The sequence below is a fragment of the Callospermophilus lateralis genome, chromosome 1 (assembly GCF_048772815.1).
Source record: "Callospermophilus lateralis isolate mCalLat2 chromosome 1, mCalLat2.hap1, whole genome shotgun sequence".
Classification (NCBI taxonomy): domain Eukaryota; kingdom Metazoa; phylum Chordata; class Mammalia; order Rodentia; family Sciuridae; genus Callospermophilus; species Callospermophilus lateralis.
In genome coordinates, this window is record NC_135305.1 from 178319542 (window position 1) to 178338491 (window position 18950).

Genomic DNA, 18950 nt, shown 5'->3' on the forward strand with positions numbered 1-18950 from the left:
TGCCCACATTTCCATGGCCACAGCAACAATCAGACTAAGAGAACTCAGTCAACCTTACAGGGGTCCTTGGGTTTTCCCGTGAGTCATGGATCACCTCAAAAGTCCCTTGGGGTTATATTCAGACCACCGTGCATGTAGAAACATTTTTTAAAAGATACATCACTCTAATTGGAAATCACACACACACACACACACACACCAAAAAAAAAAAAAAAAAAACACACCATACTAAATATTTTACTGAGTCACCAATCCAGTGGACTGCATGGATAAATAAAATCATACAGGCAGCTGGGCACTGTGGCACATGCCTGAAATCCCAGCAGCTAGGGAGGCTGAGGCAGGAGGATTGTGAATTCAAAGCCAGCTTCAGCAAAATCAAGGTGCCAAGTAACTCAGCAATACCCTGTCTCTAAAACAAATATAAAAAAAGGCTGGGGATGTGGCTCAGTGGTTAAATGCCACTAGGTTCAATCCCCAGTGTCAATAACAACAACAAAAATCACACAAGCACACATATGTCTACATATGTATACATTTGACAGAGGCTCAGCGTGCTGATATAGGCTGTAGGTATCAGGTGAGGTGGCTGGTCTGGAAGGAGGGATTCCTTTCTCTTTTTTCAGCAGCCCTCTGTTTCTTCTCTGGAAGGTTTACTGCCTTCCCTCCCATGCTGAGATGCTAAGACTAGAGTTCCCTTCCCAGTGAAGGAGCTGGGGAAAGGCTTTGGGAATGGGGGTGACAGGGTATGATCACAGGAGGGAAACCAACAGCACAGAGATCTGACTTTCCACAGACAGAGGGCTCATAGCAACCTCTTTTGACAGCTAGCGCATTTTGCTGTAGTGTGGATTGATACTGTTTTCAGATTCACTTGAATGAATAAGGAAACCCATTGTCTGTGCAGCTTCAAAACCAGAATCAATTTGTCATGCCTGATTGTACCCCCTATTTAAAAGGGTCTGACGGTGGCACGTACCCTCGGGTTGCCTGGTCCAGTTAATTGAGCAATGCAATAATGCCAAATAAAGTTCTGTAAATTTAAAGGAAAAAAAAAAAAAACCACAGGTTGCTTGGCAGATATCTCTGATAAACTTTTAAATTACAGAGGCTTTCTTTCATCTGAGATATTATCTCCTCATGACACGGTGGTATCTAGACCTTGTATGAAATTGGCTTTGGGAGATGAAGCAGGTATCCATGCCCAGGAACTCAGGGCAACTCTATTTGAAGTTTTTTCAAATTCATTCTGAAGGCTGCATTGTATCTAACTTTTGTCCATGGGACTTCGGACTGGGTTTTTGTGTCCAGGCTTCTAACTTACAGGAATGGGGTCCAAGTACATCTCTCTTTGGGATGCTACCCTTGTGCGGTCCTCTTTTTCCCCCACTGAACAGCAATCTTTTCTCAGCACTGCCCTCTACCTGGTCAGTAGACCTGGCATTGCCGCTGCCCCCTGCTGCCTATGTTCCCAGTCCCTTTGCTAGGATGAAAGGCTCCTCCTTGTCCCCAGCCATTCGGCACGATTTTAACTTCTATCACTAACTGGCTATTACAAAACAGACCGGCATCTTGAAAATCAGAGTTTAAAGCCAGCTCGGGTGTCCCAGGCCACAATTGACCTACTAAAACGATGATAGGGCCAGGCCACCTCCTCCCTCCCCCCACACACAGTATGTGACTCACAGCCCCTCAGAGGACACTAATGAAGATAAAGGTCATTTGGGTTCTCAAAGTGGCCTGTTAATTGTTGTTGTTGTTGTTGTTTTTTTAAGACCCAAGCTGTTTGACTTTGACAGCGATCAAAAGGATTTTGTAATCATACCAGGAAAGCCCATAGAACTTTTCATCTCTGAGACTACTTTAAAAACATTAATTAATAAGAGCAGGATACCTTTTAGAAAAAAGGAAAAAGCAGGTTGTCTCGACATGCCCCGCTGTTCCTCTCCCACCTTCTTACTGGTTTGGGGCACACCCCCGTGGCCCTGTTTCCCTGCGGTGTATCTGGGCTTCTCATCTTCTCATGACATGTGGGATTTCTTCTCGAACACAGACTCATCGGAATTTTTCTCTGGGCGTATTGTCAGTGTCACCCAGGCATGAGTCTTTTCTAGAAGAGTCTGGGTGGCTGTGGAATCACAGCCAAGAAGAGCCAAGCACAATTTTGGTGGAAATAGGCTGTCGCACACCGGGCCTGGGGCATCATCCTTAGCCTTCCGCCATGCCCCCCTGGTCTACCGTCTGAACAGTGGATCCTAACCTCAAACGGATTCTCCCATCCTTAGCTGTCAGGGTCAGTTTCAGGACAGCCCCAAAGAGTTATGTTAGTAAAACATGACTGGTTTCTGGATGTGACTACCAGCCTGGTTCTGCAACCACCATGAATAGGCCTGCTATGTAGGGCACCGCTGTGTCCAAGTCCGGGCCGTTTCTTGTCATCTGAACGGAGGGCCTGAATTAGAGAAGAGACCACTTCAAGGCAGCTCAGAAAGCAGGCAGAGTGGGCCTGGATCTCGGTTCCACTGCTCATTAGCCATGTCACCCCAGGACCTACATCTCTGGGCTTTGCATGTGCCCATCCTTGAAAGCTTCTCCCTCACTTGGTGCTGTGAGCATCCAACAAGGTGCATCCAGTGCTTAGCAAGAACACTGAAGCATGGAAAGAGGTAAGTGGGAAGCTGGCCAGCAAGGAGGAAAAAAAAATGTGCTTTATTTCATTTATATTCTCCCTAAAGGCAGTCATTTGGAAAACAGAGCAGATCAGTTGCTACATTTTATAAATTCCTTAGTGGAGAAGCAAGGAACTTTGAAAACTGGAAGCGGTAATTGCTTCAAAGTACTTTTACTTTGAGAAAGACAGCCGAGTGCCAGGCGGTGATTGCTGTGTGGTGGTAGTGACAGCAATATCCTTTTCATTTTTTGTGCTTTTTATCATTTTCCAGATTTTCTACATGAATAATCGGGGAGTGGGGTGGGGGGATTAAAAAAAAATGACCAAAGTCGTTTTGATTGTGATACTTATAGCCCCTGCTGCTGATCAGTAGGAGATCAGGGGCTGATTGGAGTCTAAGGGACACCCTTCCCCCCAAGGGCCACCTCCTCTGGATCTGTCACAGAGACCTTTAATTACCACTGGCAAAATGGAATCCAACTTTCAGATTTTAGTGTCTGGAGCACCATCCTGCTATGAGTCTGGCTGCTTTAAAGGAAGAAGATTATTCATAAAGGGCAATGCTATTCAGAATCATTTTATCCTTTGAACTTAATTTCTCCCTGATGATGAGTTCCGAGAGGCAGGTGTGGCCACATTTCATATCTTGGGGACTTTAGCAGCAGTCATTAGAACTGGCCGAGTGGGCAGATTCTCTGGCCGTGGTTTTTAGGACTTACGAGTTGGTGGACTCTAAACTCAACGGTGTTTATTCCTATTTACTTCTCCTCTGAGCTGAGCACTGTTAGCTTCAACTGAAGAGGAAAATAAAAATCAGAGAAATACAAAGCAAGCCCTAAAGCACCCAGCACATAAACCTGATTAGAATCTGGACCCTACATTTGAACCACCCTCTTTTTTGGCCTCCCCTGAGCCAGCCGTGAAGCACTGGTAGTAAATCACCATCAGGGACTTGAGGACTGGGAGATGATCTTTCCAGAGTGGATTCTCCATGCCTTTGCCAAAGCTTGCCTGAGCCTGGCGCAGGGTCTGAAAAGTGTTTAGTGTTCAGTAAGATTTGGGGATGCACAAATGAACAGGGAATGAGTAGATGACTGAGTGAAGGAATGAAGGGCTAATAGCTCTCAGGTCCTATCCCCTGAGTGTACAGGAGAGAAGATCACGTATGTCCCTTATGAAATGGTCCCTCAAGCTTAGAGAGAAGAGGAGACTAGGGCTTTGGAGGAGGCCCATGGCTACCTGGGAAGAGAAGCATCTTCCCAGACCATCCTGGGCCTGGGCTTCAGCCTCCCCTCCTCCAGATGGCACTACCATGGGTGAGGTTTCTTCCTCTCTAGCCGTGCCCTCCGCCCCCACCATCTCCTTCCTTCCTGTTGGTGGCATAGAATGGGCACGCACAGTTTATCAAGGAGGAGCACACATAAATTTGTTCCAGAGAGCACAGGCATGTGTGCAAATGACACCACCACCCTGGCCTTTCTGACGGAACACAGGGGAAGCAAGGGCTTTGTTATTTTCTAAAGTCAATGTGACCATCACCTTGGCTCATCTCCATTGTCCTCCCAAAGTCCGTCTGCAAGTGACACCGAAGTGTACTTGTATTCAGACCATTAAATACTGCTAAGAATGTTCTGGCATATCGGGCAAACCCTCAGGGGGGTTCCAGCTTGGGTGCCTTCTCTCCCCCATCCTGCTAGGCCACGGGCTTGTTTGTGTGTTCGCCACATCTGGCCTTTATTTGAAACTCCACCTCCCAGTACTTCATAGCACAGAATATCTTTCCTTATTAAATTCTCTTCTACATATTTTTTTCATAAAAACAGGCCCCCAAAACTACAAACCTACCTGTGGCTCTCAAAGTCTGTTTATAAACCTTTGGAAACCGTTTGCAATTCGTTAATCACATTTTCAAAGGAAGTTACAGATTATAGATACACTAACAATTGCCATACACAATGCCTCAACCCTATAACGAGCTCCTTACGCGGAAGACGTGGGAGTTGTGGAGTTAGGGGACCTGGGATTTGTCCCAGGCCAAAGCTGCCTGGGAGAGGGGAGAGCTGGCCTGGGAGTTGGAGAGTTGAGAGTTGAGTTAGTTCTTTTTCTTGTCACCTGGGGGTGGGAAGGACATAGAGGAGATCAGCTCAACTCAGACACGGTAGTGTATCCAGGGGAGCCGAGGGTGTTTTGTAAATCACATGTTCCCAAATAATCATTAAAATACCCAAGTTTGTGAATACTGCACATAAAATGGACTTTAAAATCAGTTTATTTAAAAAGAAAATCAATAGAGGAATTTAATATATACAAGTTGGAACTCTGTTGAGTTCTTAATGCTTAAAACACAAGCCAGCTTGTGTGTACGTGTGTGGTGCTGGGTATTGAACTTAGGCCTCATGCATGCTGGGCAAGCACTCTACCACTGAGCCATATTCCCAGCCCCACCTCCCTTTAAAAAATATATTTTAAAAATAAAAGGGGATAACATGGGGAGGATGTATTGATACATGTAATATCCATGGGTATAAAGATTTCAGGTCAGGCATAGCTTGATCCAGGTGTGCACACCTTATTTTCAGGACTTTTTCATATCTTTTCTTTGCTTTCTCTGTACTGGCTTCATTTTTGGAAACACGGTCTCCAAGTTGTGATAGAAATGGCCATAAAGTGTTCCAGGCTCACATACAACTACCTTAGCTGTGCCCATGGATGGAGAACCCCTTTCCCCCAGATCAGTCCAGCAAAGCATCCCAGTTGTATCTTGAGTCTCATTGGAATTGGCTTGGGTTAAGTTCTCCTCCTCCTCCTCCTCCTCCTCCTCCTCCTCCTCCTCCTCCTCCTCCTCCTCCTCCTCCTCCTGGTCTTCTTCTAAACGCAGAAAAGATCTAGGCAGATCCAGGCTCAATATGGTGTGTTACAGGGAAAAGATTTAGGCAGATCCAGGATCAGTATGCTTTGCTAGAGGGAAAATTATCTAGGCAGATCTACACTCAGAATGCTACAGTTTGCTCACAGGCCTTGGTCTGTTTTATCTATACAATAGTCCACTGAATTTTCTTCTCTCCCCAAATTAATCACTCTGCTTCATTAATGTGTATAGTCTAAAGGAGCCCAGCTGTTAATTAAGACCCAGATGGAAAGTGTTTCAGACCCATTGTGCATACTGGTTAAACAGACAGTGTGGAAGGTCAGTGAAATGAAATTACAGAGACTTGCAGGCGTTGGTGGCTCCCGGACAAGAGAGCTGGGAAATGTTTTATTCCATCCCTCTCTAATCACCTCAAGTTTCTAGACTAACTTTTTGGTGTAATGTATTGCATTTCTTGAATGGTTTTAAAAAGAATAAATACAGACATTTGGGAATGGTCAGAAGTCAAGATTCTGCAACTGGCTTTTGCCAAATGCCATCTAAAAGGTGCTGGGTGTTTTAGCACGGTCCGGATTTCTGCCAGGAGAGTCTTAAGTCTCAACCTGTAATATATACACCAGGAGGACACAGATGATTGTGATTGCCCGACACATCCTCTCCTACAAACATCCCCTGCCTGTCTGTTTTGCAGAAGAGTGGCTTGTAGAATTAGCAAATTGCCTCCCCCTTCCACGGAAATGTGATCTTAGCCATGACTCTGCAAGGAGCCTGTGTCTTCCCAAGAAGCGCCTGGTTCTCACCAATCGTGCTAGCCACATGTTAAGAGTTTATTTTGTCCCTGGGAACGCGTTGCCATTTTACACACAATATCTCATTTCACCCTCACGTTCCTATTTTTGCTGCGGAGGTCCTGTTATTTTTCCCCACTTTGCAACTGAGGAAGGGAGCTTAGAGGAGCTTGGCACCTTGCTTAGGGTCCCACTCGCAGTATGACATGGGCAATGTGAAGTGATGGGGCCCCCATACTCTTTTCTTCTCACGAAAACTTGTCTGTGCTTTCTCTGAGGACAAAGGCACACTTGGTGTTCTAGATCTTGGGGTGTTTTTAAATTTCCTGAACCAGGATTAGAATCACTTGAGGCTTAGACATGAAAATTTAGCCATGGGCTAGTGATGGGCGAGGTGTCTTCATACTGGCTATAGGATCTTATTTAGTTTGCTAGATCCCTTTTCCCCATATGAATAATGGGCAAGAACAAAGGCAAAATTAAGGATGATAAACTGCAAATAAGTCCTTGGGAAGGAGCGGAGCACTGTTTAATTGACTTTATAGGCGTAGTGTCTAGCACTTTGAGCTTTCCAATAAATGTGTATTGAACAAAGGAGACTTTGAAATGGCCAAAGGAAGAACTCTCCATCAAAATGAATGAATAAATGAACATTGGAGATCCAGCAGTTGGCTACCCAAGGAACCGTGAAAGTTCTGCCTTCAACGTTCAAGCTATGGGCTGTGGGCACTTCTGAGGTGCCCAATAGCTGTCAGAAATACTTCTGACTACATGGGAAAATGGGAGCCATTGGCACAGGTGACAGCAGAGGTCCAGAATGACTGACTGACTCTAGCTGCCCTCCGTCATCACTCCTACCCAGGCCAGCTCTTCTCAGTGACCTCCCATTCCTCCTCAGAGAGGGAAAGCAAGCCTAGCTCTCCAACGGCCAGGGCTTCCATTCACACCAGAACTTTCCATAACAGGATCTACTGCTGTTATCATTTACAGTGAAGCCATTTCCCTTCCTCTTCATCTGGAGTGGATCTGATGTCATTATGGCGACCATGAACATGTGTTCACTGGACACTTTAGAGAGGAGACTGGAAGTGTGGTTGCTGGGGTGGTGAGAGCCCTATGAGGCAGGTAGGGCAAGTAGGGCAACCCCCTTTCTGACCCTCCAAAGATGGCTCAGAGTTCCTGAAATGCAGTGACAGGGAAGAAGAATGTGGGAAAACATTTGGCCCTGTTAGTGCTACAGTGTCTCGAGAGCCCCCTTTCTGGCCACTGTCCCTTACATTCCGCTCTGGGCCGGGTTAGACTTGTTCAGTTCTATATATTGGCGATACTTTCCCCTTCCTGCTTGGGTGCCTTCAGCAAGTGTACCCACAGTAGCCAATCAGTGTCCAAAATCAGGCAGCCTGTGGCTTTGGGGTCCTAAAATACTTAGACTAACTCTGCATCTCAGAGTGTTGCCATTCAATCAAAAAAATAACCAATCTGGAGACAGAAACAAGAACAAAAAAGAAAACAGTATTCCCCACAAAAAAAAAAAAATGTATATATATTTTTTCCAGTACACCGTTAGTCCTATCATCTGAACTTGTAAAGGGGTTGCTTATACATAGCCTGCAGCAGAGGGCAGACTTTGCTACCTTATAATCACCCCAACAACCAACATTAAAGGCCTCGAGACAGCATGAAGGTCCAGACACAAGCATGTCCGGTCGATAAAATGGTAGGCTGGCAGGGTGACTAACACTAGTGATTTAGCAGGGGGAGACAAAAACCACTTCCCCGGTTATTAATGCACTCGTCAGGTTTTCCAGAGAAATTCCCTAATGACCATTAAATCTGGCAGCGATTCCCAATACCCACATCTATTCCAGGCAAAGTAGCCACGCTTAGTTCAGCACCGTGGTGGCCTGGGTGATAGCAAATGGAAGGTTTGGTGTGTCTGCAAAATATCACCAGGATGGGGAGTCCAACTCCTGCTGTGAGGATTGGTGTCTTTTCTTCCCACCCAGGGAGTTTGGAGATAGGTTTGAGACGGCAGGATTATAAAACATAAGTGGTAGCACTAGATTTTGGATGGATGTTTGTAAGTCCTTTCCTGGGTCGTTTTATAAGCTTTGGAATAGAGGGGAAGTGTCTCTCCATTCCCTACGTACCCCATCCAAGGAGGGATGAACTTTCCTTTGCCTCTGGCATTTTGGGAACAAAGGAGTCTGCTAGGTAAATTCATATCTAAGAGTTGGTTTTTTTATTCCCTGGCTTGAAGGAAATATTCAGAGTCATCTGAGCTTGGCATTCCTGCCACTACACCCTGAGTCCTGTTACCCTGCAAGGCTTCCCTGTGACACCTGTTCACTCATCGTCCCCATCTAGGCAACAGAGCTGGGAAGATAAAGTTTGCCCTGGCTAAAGATTTCATGGAGATTTTTTTTTCCCTCTTCTTCCCAATGCTAGTATGAAGAAGGCAAAAAGCGAAGGAAACCTAATTACAGTAGTGTGGACCTCTCTGAGGTGGAGTGGGAAGACCGAGATGATGTGGTAAGTGATCTGTTTTGAAGCCACCGGGGGAGGGAGCTCTGTTGACTTGAGGCTATCCCAGAAGCTGGACAAGAGACTCACCAGAGGGATACCTGGCCATCAGAGAGATGTGGAGACCGTGGATCCTTTTTATCATGTTTGGGGTCCTAGAACTTTCCTGCTGGTTCGTTGGACCAACGGCAGACAGGTCAGCCACCCACCTGCTTGAGCAGTCTGCGGACACTATTTCCTGCTGGACTCTGTTCCCCTCTGCTGCTGATAAATCCAGTCTTCTGCCCAGGGCACTTGATGACACCTGCCATCTCAGGCAAGGCCTGGCTGAGCAACAGGAGACCTTGCCCGCTACAAAATCAGGATGCTTACGGCCAAGCAGGCAGGCTCCTAGGCCGCCAGAATCCATCTGTCAGGACTTCATGGGTTCAGTCCTTCTCTTTGAAGAGCAGCCCAGGGTTTTGCAGGCCTGCTTTCCTCCTGCGTGGTTGCCCCCGCCCCCCCTTTTCCCAAGCCTCCCTGGCCTCTCTCCCTGCTCTCAGCAGATACACTGCAACAGCACACAGTGCTTCCTCCCCACACACAGACAGCCTGGTACTGGATCAAAAGTTTCCCTTATGCCTCTGCCTTAACCCCGTCAAGTCTTCTTGTTACTTTCTCAATAAATCAGATGTGCTAGACGCAGCTGCCTTGGTGTGAATCCAGGCCGACTCTCTTTAATTCAATCATCATCTCCCAGGTGTCACCATCTGAAGCCTTCCCCGCTTCCCTGTTTCATATGGTGTCTCTTTTCTCTGTCCTACCGTCCCAGATTTGTGTGGGGTCCTTCCTTAAGCCTCATCATTGACTTAGCATCCAGTCCTTCTCCCACTCTGCCTTCCGTTGCAATGTGGAGGAGAACCCTTTGAAATCCCAGGCGGGGTTCTTACGCTGCCTGGAAGCCGGGCCAGCCTCACATCTCTCTTGCTGTGGCTCTCTGTCTTTTTACATCCTCTGTTCCCTAAACCACCTCAGCTAGCATGGATGCCCGGTTTTCTTTCTCCCCTCTAGAATGTAAGTCGTGTCTGTTTTAGAAATTTAACCCATTTTCTTCTCCATCTATACTAAATCTAGTTTCCACATTCAGACAGAGTAACATGCCAGGGCTCTGACATCATGTCAGTTCAGAGACCTAGTAGAGTTTGAGATCTTCTTGTTTCTTAAACATGGCTACCAGGATGCCGGCAGGTTCTCTGGATCATACTGCATCCAAGTGTGCACACCCTGCTTCAGCAGTGCGGAGGATGCAGGCTGCTAGGCGTCTGCTCACCTCTGCTGCTGTTTGTCTCCAGTGAGTGACTATGACCTCAGCCCTTCAGGGTTATTCTTGTTCATTGTGGAATTATCCCCAAGAAAATGAGATGATGATGATAATCTCTACTACCATTTTGGAAGATATAAATGTGCTTACCCTGCTACATGGATAGGTGAGCATTCTGAGCAGCCACCATGGTTGGTAATATCCTCATCCTGTTCATTAACTCTCTTGTGACCCTCGCATGAATCAAGTGTAAGTCCACATTGTTCTGTGGACTTACACTTCCTAACTTCTTGTCTCGTGAGTCTTTGAAGAATACTGTCCATTGTGTGTGTGTGTGTGTGTGTGTGTGTGTGTGTGTGTGTTTTCCTTCTATCTTTACTTTTGCCTTTGCTTTAGTTTGGGTTTGTTTTGACCTCAGTGGATCCTTTTGCTTTCTTTTCCCAGGAGGCTTGAATCTTATCAGCATGCTGCCCCCATCCTGTCTTCTTTTCCATTTTAGTCAATAAAGAAGGCAAACTTGATTATTCTTATGCTTGCTTCAGAGTCCCACACTTGACTGGGCTTGCTGTAATCACCTACATACTCCAGAAAAATGTCAGTGAGCTAATATCTCCCTTCTCTAATCACGGTTCAGAGAGCTTTTGATCTCCTCATTCCAATTTCCTTTCTCATTGGAACTGCAAGCGTCAGTTTCTCAATGGCCTGTTCTCAGAGTGCCCACACCTCAAGCCAGCCCAGGGTTTTCTCTGTGCATAAACGGATCTTTAATTAACTCTTTGGTTCGGGCCTTGTGTCTTGTCATCTTGGGAACATGGTACATTTGTAATGTGAATTCCTTTGTTCTCAGAAAGCTTGACTTGGGAGAACCCAAGCCAACATTTCTCCCTTGGGAATTTGCACCCTGATGATTGGGGAAATTTGGAATCTATAGGAAGCATCTTTGGGAAGTCTTCACAGAATCCCTCATGTGTCTGCTGGCCTAGATCTGAAAAGGCATATAAGCAGAGCCCATTGAGGAAGAAGCAGCAGAGACTGCCCAGCTGCAGAGAACCTGGAAGGAGAATTATACTCCTCTTGGACAACTAGGCTCTTGTTGAGTTTAATGACCACATTTAAGCATAGATCCTGCATACTTCCAAAAATGATGTAAGATCACATGTACTGTTAAGCATGTGCAAAGTAGACTGGCTAAAATTAAAATAATAAAAGAAGAGAAAAAAAGAAAAGCCCATGCAGAATGGTATGAACGGGACTTCTGTCCCAGTTCACAGGATGAGTCAGGTGCTGGGTTAACGATACAGTAAGTAGGACAGATCTTTGGGGGACCCAATGAGTCAGCAGGGGACCTTGAGACATGCATGTTCCAGTCTGAATCACCAGTGCAGATCACCTCTGGAAAGAAAAATTATCTTTGGTGTTTATCCTTGGTTATAAATTCCCAGTCATGGCTGAAGAAATTAAGGATGGGTTTGGTGTCCCCACTTCCCTGCATTACATTTTAGTCATTACCAACATTTCCACAGTGAACATGATCATTTCTATAAATAGAGAATACTCATATATAGCTATGGGCCAGTGGTGTTCTAAGTACCATGGATGCACGAACACATGTATTTCTCATAGCAATTCTAGGAAGTAGGTGTTTTTGCTATCTCCATCTGACAGGTAAGGAACCCGAGACAGACAATTGGTGCAGTGGTCCCAGGGGACGTGACATGGATTCCAGCTCAGGCAGTTCAGCCCTCAAAGTTGTGCTGTTGACATGACTGCACCATAGACAGAGCCCTTGAGTCTTGAGTCTTTGTGTTTCAGTACCTCATGGCAGATGGGTTTTTGTCCCCTGATTAATGCAGAGAATATGGGACCTTGCACATTGTGGCTGTTAGACAATGTGTGTCCACATGGTTTTGTGAATTCTGCCCCACAGATTCTGCCTGAAGTCCCTTCAGTTGAGTCGTAAGCCTTTTCCTCCTACTCCCCAGTCAACCCACACTTCTTCTTACCATGATGGCTCTCATGGAAAGTTTTTCTTTTTTTTTTCCCCCCAAAGTCCCTTAAACCTCTTCTCTTGGGGCATATTTCCGAGGCATATTTCCGGGGCATATTGCATTTATCTACACACTTTCTCCAGTGTCTCTGCGGTTCATGTTTGAGCCCTAGACACCCAAACCAAAGCCCACCCTAAGAACCCAGGTTGATACAGGATGGGGCAATTCTGTGGTTGAGGCGCCCCATGCCCATCCATGTATGTGTCCATGTGCTGGCTGAATACTTACTTGAGAATGACAGAGCTATTTATCCACTGCATCTCCCTTCCCTTTAATCTATCGGCCTGGCCAGGGGGGGCATGTCATTAGGGGCTTGGAAGTGCAGGCTGCCTGTGCACTGGGAAGGGTGAGGCCCCTGTTCTAATGTGGACCAGGAGCCACCATTAGGAAAAGGAGCTATCATTATGTAATTACACACACAACCTAAGGTGGCCATTGGCTCTCCAAGGGAAGCTCCCCTAATGAGCTCTGCCTGGGAGGTAAGGGCAGAAGGCTCACACTGGAACCCGAGTGCAGCCTGCATCTGTAACGTGCTGCAAGGAAAAATGGGTGCTGTGATGGGTTTGGAGTCTGATGGAGACGAAGATTCCCCAGGGGCTCTAGAGAAGGACATCAGAACTGGATAACAAAGGTGGGGGGCCCAGACTGAGGAAGCTGACCATGCAGGTAGTTTGCCATTCTGGAGGAGGTTTTAACGGTGACCACACTGTGGCAAAAGATGCTTCAACATCCACTGTGTCATCACACTTGGTGATTGATGCCTGACAGGGAAAAATGAAGCTACCCGGTATCACTAACGCCCTCATTTGCCTTTTTTTTTTTTTTTTTTTTTGACTATATGTGAAGTTGAACATCTGTGCATGTGATTTTTTAATGACTGTATAGTATGCTAACATATGGACACACCAAAATTCGTTTGGCAATTTTCTTCTGCCAGGACATTTGATTTTTCCAGTTGTGCCCTGTTGAAGATCCAGGTAGTGGAAAGTTCAAAGGATATTCAGACAACCCTGAGTAGCACCATTAATTGTGCTTTTCTTCCCCTTAGTGAGGATGGACTGTGTTGATGTTCTCCATCACTCTTGCCTGCCCCCTGGGAGCCAGAGCCCTCTTGGAATACAGGGATTCCACTGACTGACCATGGAATTCTGGGCCAACTGGTCCTCTTCTCAAGCCCCAGCACCCTCAGATAGAAAAGGGACATTTCTAGAATGTTCCAATCTCACAATGCTATATTTTCACAGGCAGTCTGTTGAAAATCTGCCAACCCCGCTTTCCTCCTCTGGCAATAAGGAAAGAAAAGCACTTTCCCAGCAGTCCTGGATCCACAGGACTTGGAGCATATGGAAGAGCCTACTGGGAAGTTAAAACCACAGACTAGGGAATGATCAATTTTTAAAACTTTTCTTTGATTAAAAAAAAAATCTAGGAACAATAAGATACTTTTTATATTAACGTCAAAATATGTAATTTTCCCTAAGTACTTTTTCTCCCGATTTGAGAAGCAGAGGTTACAAGTTTGGGCTCAAAGTTTGGGCCAAGTTTCTTAACCCAAGTCTCAGGTTCCCCCCATGTCAAATAGGGATAATAATTAAGACAATTTTGCAAGTTTTAAAAATGGAACCCAACACATAGATCTCAGGAAGTAGTCTCTCTCAGTAACATGTGCTCCATGAGAATCTGATGACCACAGCTTTTAAGAGAACCCTAGGATCCCTGTGGTCTGGGAATCTTCGCTCAGGGACACCTTTGACAGAATGAAGGATAGCTGAAGAAACTGAGCCGTAGAGAGGTCAGAGGACAGCTGGGATGTGTCAGTGGCAAAACTTGAACCTTGCTATTCTGGGTTGGCTCTCTCCTTCTCAGTCTGTGTCAACTCCCAGGTGGCCAAGAGCAGCCGTTTTCAACCTGGGGAGTTAGGGATGAGGTCACCAAATCCATTTAGTGGTTACTGAGCAGCAGCAGAGAAAAACAATGGAACCTGCTGAAACAGGAGATGCAGAGGGCATCGTGGATGTATTTCTTATAGGGTCTTGTCACAAAAGTTTAAAAAGCATTGGGTTAGAGCTTGGGTGTCTGTGCCAATCAAACGGGTGCTTGAATCCTATTCTTTAAGCTATGGCAAGGGGTCTAACACCACACGGGGAGAGTGAGGAGGATGATGACTTAAAGGAAGAAGGCAAAGGTATCTGCTGGTCATGGTGGTGATGATGATGATGGAGAGTAGTTACTATCTATTGATCGCTTAGCATGTTACCAGGAACTCTTCTAAATACCAACCCATCTAATCCTCCCTATAACATAATGGGATGGGTGCTGTCATTGTGTTCCATTTTTCAGAAGGGGAAACTGAGGCACAGACAAGGTAAGTAATTTGCCCAAGATCATAAAGTTCTGGCTGCACGGTCCATTTCTAAGCTACAGTGCAATCGTGTCTCACAACTACATATTCAATAAGGATAACCTGCTTTCATGATTGTTTTTTACAAGAGCGGGACTGTGACCCTGACCTTGGGCCCTCCTAGGCCGCCTGCCAATTGTTCTGTGCTACTGGGAGTGGGGGGGCTGGGGCTGTACAGAGAGAGGGGCTTACCTAATCTCTAACTCGCCTGGGGAATGTTGAGAGGGGAAGGTCCCAAATGGCTTTAGGCAGGCACCAAGAAAGAGAAGAAATGAAAACCATGTTAAAGATAAATCGAGGCATTCTTAAAAAGTTAGAAAGTAGACTTAATTAGGACCAGCTCTCCCCATCCAAAACCACAAAAAGTTAAAAATGGGAAAATATTTCCAGAAATGCCCATTATGTGTCGTTAAAAAAAAAAAAATATCTAGAGTCAAATATATGTTTTATTTTATACATGCCTCCAGCGAAAAATTATGCTTTTACTCTTTCACACAGAAGATGGGGGGGAATGTGAACCCAAATCTAGACAGCCCCGAATCCAATTTAGGTGTCTTGCAAACGTCGCAGTTTTCTATCGGCCAGATCTTAACTCAAGCTCCTCAAAGGAGAAAAGAGGGGAAAAGGATAAAGGACTGAGACTTATGCTAGGAAAGAGGTTTTCCTGGCGGGCTGTGGCTTGTCAGTTTTTGCTCCTGTCCCATTAAATGGCCTTGCCTGTCGGGTCCCGTTGGTGCCCACGACGGCACATCTTTCATCCTGGCGTCTGCTGTCCTCCTCTGAACTCCTGGAAGGGCCACACGTAATTAGGTGAGGTCAGCCAGGGGTGGGGGAGGACAACCTGGCTCTCTGTTCCTAGATGGGACCTCCAAAAATCACAGACGGGGTTGCCCCCCCACCCCCATTCACTGCGCTGTCAGCGAGGCCATTAATTGACTGGGATTTCTCAGCCAGCTTTTGAACATGATTCATGCTATAAAAAGCTAATCCCTGTCTTCCAAATGATGGGTCTTTTGTTTTTATTTTTCCCTTAAACTACTGGGTAGGAAAATGTCTTTAACTTGATTATCTTTGGAAAAAAAAATGATTTCTTCATGACTATTCAGTACCCTTTGTGAAAATGGGACTTGTCCCCAGGGATGCTCTTGCATGAGTGTTTTAGCAGATTGCTGGGAGTCCATTCTTTGGCTCTCTTGGGATGAACCTGCCTGGCAGGGGCTCTTTTTTCCCTATCCTGAGGTTCCCTCCAGGACCCCAAATTGAAGTTGAAAGTCATTTATTCGTTGATTTTGGCCACTCTCTGGCAGTACAAGGGTGTTTGTCCTGTTTTAAAGATCGGCAGAAGCACCCCAGGTAGAGTGGGAATCTCATCTCTGTTTTGCACACGCCATCAAAAGTGCTCAAACTAAGGATTCGAGGTGTGCACAACCCAGGGAAGAACTAACACCCAGATTTCCTTTTATCCTCTTAGTTAAGAAACGCCATGGTGAATCGAAAGACGGGCAAGTTTTCCATGGAGGTGAAGAAGACAGTGGACAAAGGGGTACATTTTTCTCAAACATTCTTGCTGCTTAATTTAAAACAAACCGCTGTGGAAAAAAAAATAGCTTTGAAAGCTCTATCTGGAATAAATATCTTTCGCCGAGATCATTTTTCTCTTGTCTTTACTTATCTCAGATGAGATTCATGTAGTACCGTTAACCTGATCATAGCGTGTCCATTTATTTTTATTGATTTCTGAAAAAAAAAAAAACCGTCACCTAGCTGACTAACCGTGTTTTTCTTTTCTCTACGACTTTTTTTTTTTTGTTTTCTTTCAATCTAGAAACGGGTTTTGGTGATGACAAATGACTACTATTATACAGACATCAAGGGTACCCCTTTCAGGTAGAGCTGACCATAATACATGGACATTCCATCAGACCCATCAGTGTGTTTGTACAAAACCTGCTGACGCTCTCAGAGCTCATCATCTGAAGATAACAAACACCCTGCCGAAAGGCTGGAAAGAGTGAGGAAGGGGCTTTTCCCAGGCTGCTTGGTCTTTATGTTCCAGAAGGGGGAAGATGGTTCAGGCTCACCCAGGAGAGCACATTCGATTGGTCATGGCTTTGCATTTCATTACTGAGCAAGAAAAAAAAAAAAAGTAAAAAAGCTTTGGGGTTTCCCATGAAGGGTGGAGACCAGTTCAGAGGGGTTATCAACGTCCTCCACCATCTAACTCGCTGCCTCCTGGGTCCAATTTTGCCTTCCATTCTCATGACTCAAAGACAATCCTTCAAACCCAGAGGTAGCATCTCATCCGTACATGTTGTGCTTCTGTTTTGACTTCTCTGAACTGTCCCCCTGTTGCTCGTCTACCTTTGATTCCTGTTGTCCCTCTGTAACAGTCCTGAAAAAAAAAAAAAAATTGGTTTTGCCTCATTGCCTGCTTTCAGATGCATATGTAAGCCTTCTAAAGTCTAAAGTCGTCCGCCACTATTAACTTGGTGTTGTGACATAGTTTGTAAAAAGAAAAAAAAAAAAAAGTCATTTCACCCGTGCTCTTTCCTTTTTCCTGCACTGGTATGTGGCAGAGCTAAGGAGAGAAAGAGTTTACTGACTCTATAGAGTAATCTGAAAAGTAAGTTCCAGCATCACTGTCACAGGCTGCCCAGGATCAAGGGCGGGTTCCATGTGGAACTAGAGCAATCAGGGAACTCATGAGCCGCTAAGCGAGTGTGCCAAAGGAAGAGACTGTGTTTCTGAAACAGAGTCTCTGACTTTAGGCAAAAAACAGAAAGTTGCTTAAATCGAGCCAAGGAGAGTGTGGAAAGCTTATGGCCCAGAGGGAGGCCTGGGAACAGAAGCCCACAGCCCAATCATGTGGCTGCCCATTAGCAATAACAAGGACTTTTCTTTTTGTCCTTGAGAAAGGGTTGATCTTTTCTAGTCCCAAACTTCCAGGTGCTGGAAAGACCCATCTCTGGCTGCACGTAGGGCCTGGGAGTATAAGGTGGTAGCAAGGAGCAGGGTACGTGGCCCTTGCGTGGCCCTTGGGAGGACATCCCAGAGAAGGACTTGCCCCAGGGGTGAGCTGCTGGCCACACGTTTTGAAAATACCAGGCGGCCAATGGCTGCTGGCATTTCCAATCAGAAATGTCTTTGAAGCAGTTGCTCCAACCTAAGAAAAACCAACACCCACTATAATCAGTGAGGTTTTTGAAAGTAAACTGTTGGAAAAATTGTTTACAGAACATGAAATGGAAACGTGAAAATGGAAAATTTAAAAAATTAAAAAAGAGAGAGAGAAAAAAAAAAAAAATGTTAGCCCGCAAGTCTATTCCGGTCCATGCCATGGACTTCAAGGTCTGCTTTGTTTCTCTGCACAGTTTAGGTGTGGCGCTCTCCAGAGGCCATGGGAAGTATTTCTTTCGGGGGAACGTGACCATCGAGGAAGGTAATGTGCTACTACTGCCTTGGCTGGCCTTATTCCGTGGTGTGGGAGGGAGGGAGGGTCGGGAGCCAGCTACAAGTTAGCTGAGGAACTTGTTCATGGTTCAAACCTCTGCCTCATCCCTTATGCGTTTGACTCAAACCTTTGCTCACTGGTTGCTCTGCCATTGTTGCCAAAATCTCCTCGATTTCAGAATGGGCGGGAACCCCATAGAGGGGTGGCCTTCCTGCCCATTAGCAATTGATCTAGGTTCTATTTGAATTCACAAAGTTGTGAGGGCAACTCACAAGGATTGTTCACCAGCTATATTTTCCCTAAAGATCAGTGCCAGGAGCAATAGAAATTAATGCAAAAACTCAAGCCCTGATTGGCGGGTGTGGGGGCATGAGAACAGAGGTGTATGCAGTTAAGCCACAGATTTCACTTGAGTTTCATGGCAGCCCTGGCCCAAAGGCCAATGTGACCATTGGAATGATTTACAGATGCAGAGAGAGGAAGTAGCACCTTGTGGTTCTCTGAGCTTCCCGTCTCCATGAAGCCTTAGTGCACAGTGACTCCGGTAAACAGTAGCAGCTGTCGCAGCTCTGTAAACTGTAAAATCGCTGCCACGTGCATACTGTCCTTTTCATCTCCCAACTACCCACGAGTTCAAAAAAGTTTACCTTCCCATGATCATGAGCATGTGGGGAGGGCTGGACATGGGCTCTGGAGGACTCTGCTCCCTGAGGGACCCTGAGTGAGTCACTTGCCCAGCGTGAGCATTAGACCTTGAATCTTCATGGAGAAGGATTCGGACTAGACCAACAAGGTTTCTGGGGGTTCCAGGGGAGGCTAGGAATAGGAAGGTCAGGTCCAAGCCAGGTTTGCATTGGTTAGAACTGCATGCAAATGAGTGCAGTAAATTTCTCATTCAG

General features: G+C 45.8%; 1 protein-coding gene across 1 annotated transcript in view; it reads left to right on the top strand.

Annotated features, from left to right (window-relative positions):
* Cacna2d3 (calcium voltage-gated channel auxiliary subunit alpha2delta 3) overlaps positions 1-18950 on the top strand; it is an 870922-nt gene that overhangs the window by 661779 nt on the left and 190193 nt on the right. The window contains exons 18-21 of the mRNA XM_076868261.1: positions 8777-8860; positions 16072-16143; positions 16426-16487; positions 17972-18039. Of these exons, the coding sequence (XP_076724376.1) occupies positions 8777-8860; positions 16072-16143; positions 16426-16487; positions 17972-18039 (286 nt within the window). The remainder of the gene's footprint in view (positions 1-8776; positions 8861-16071; positions 16144-16425; positions 16488-17971; positions 18040-18950) is intronic.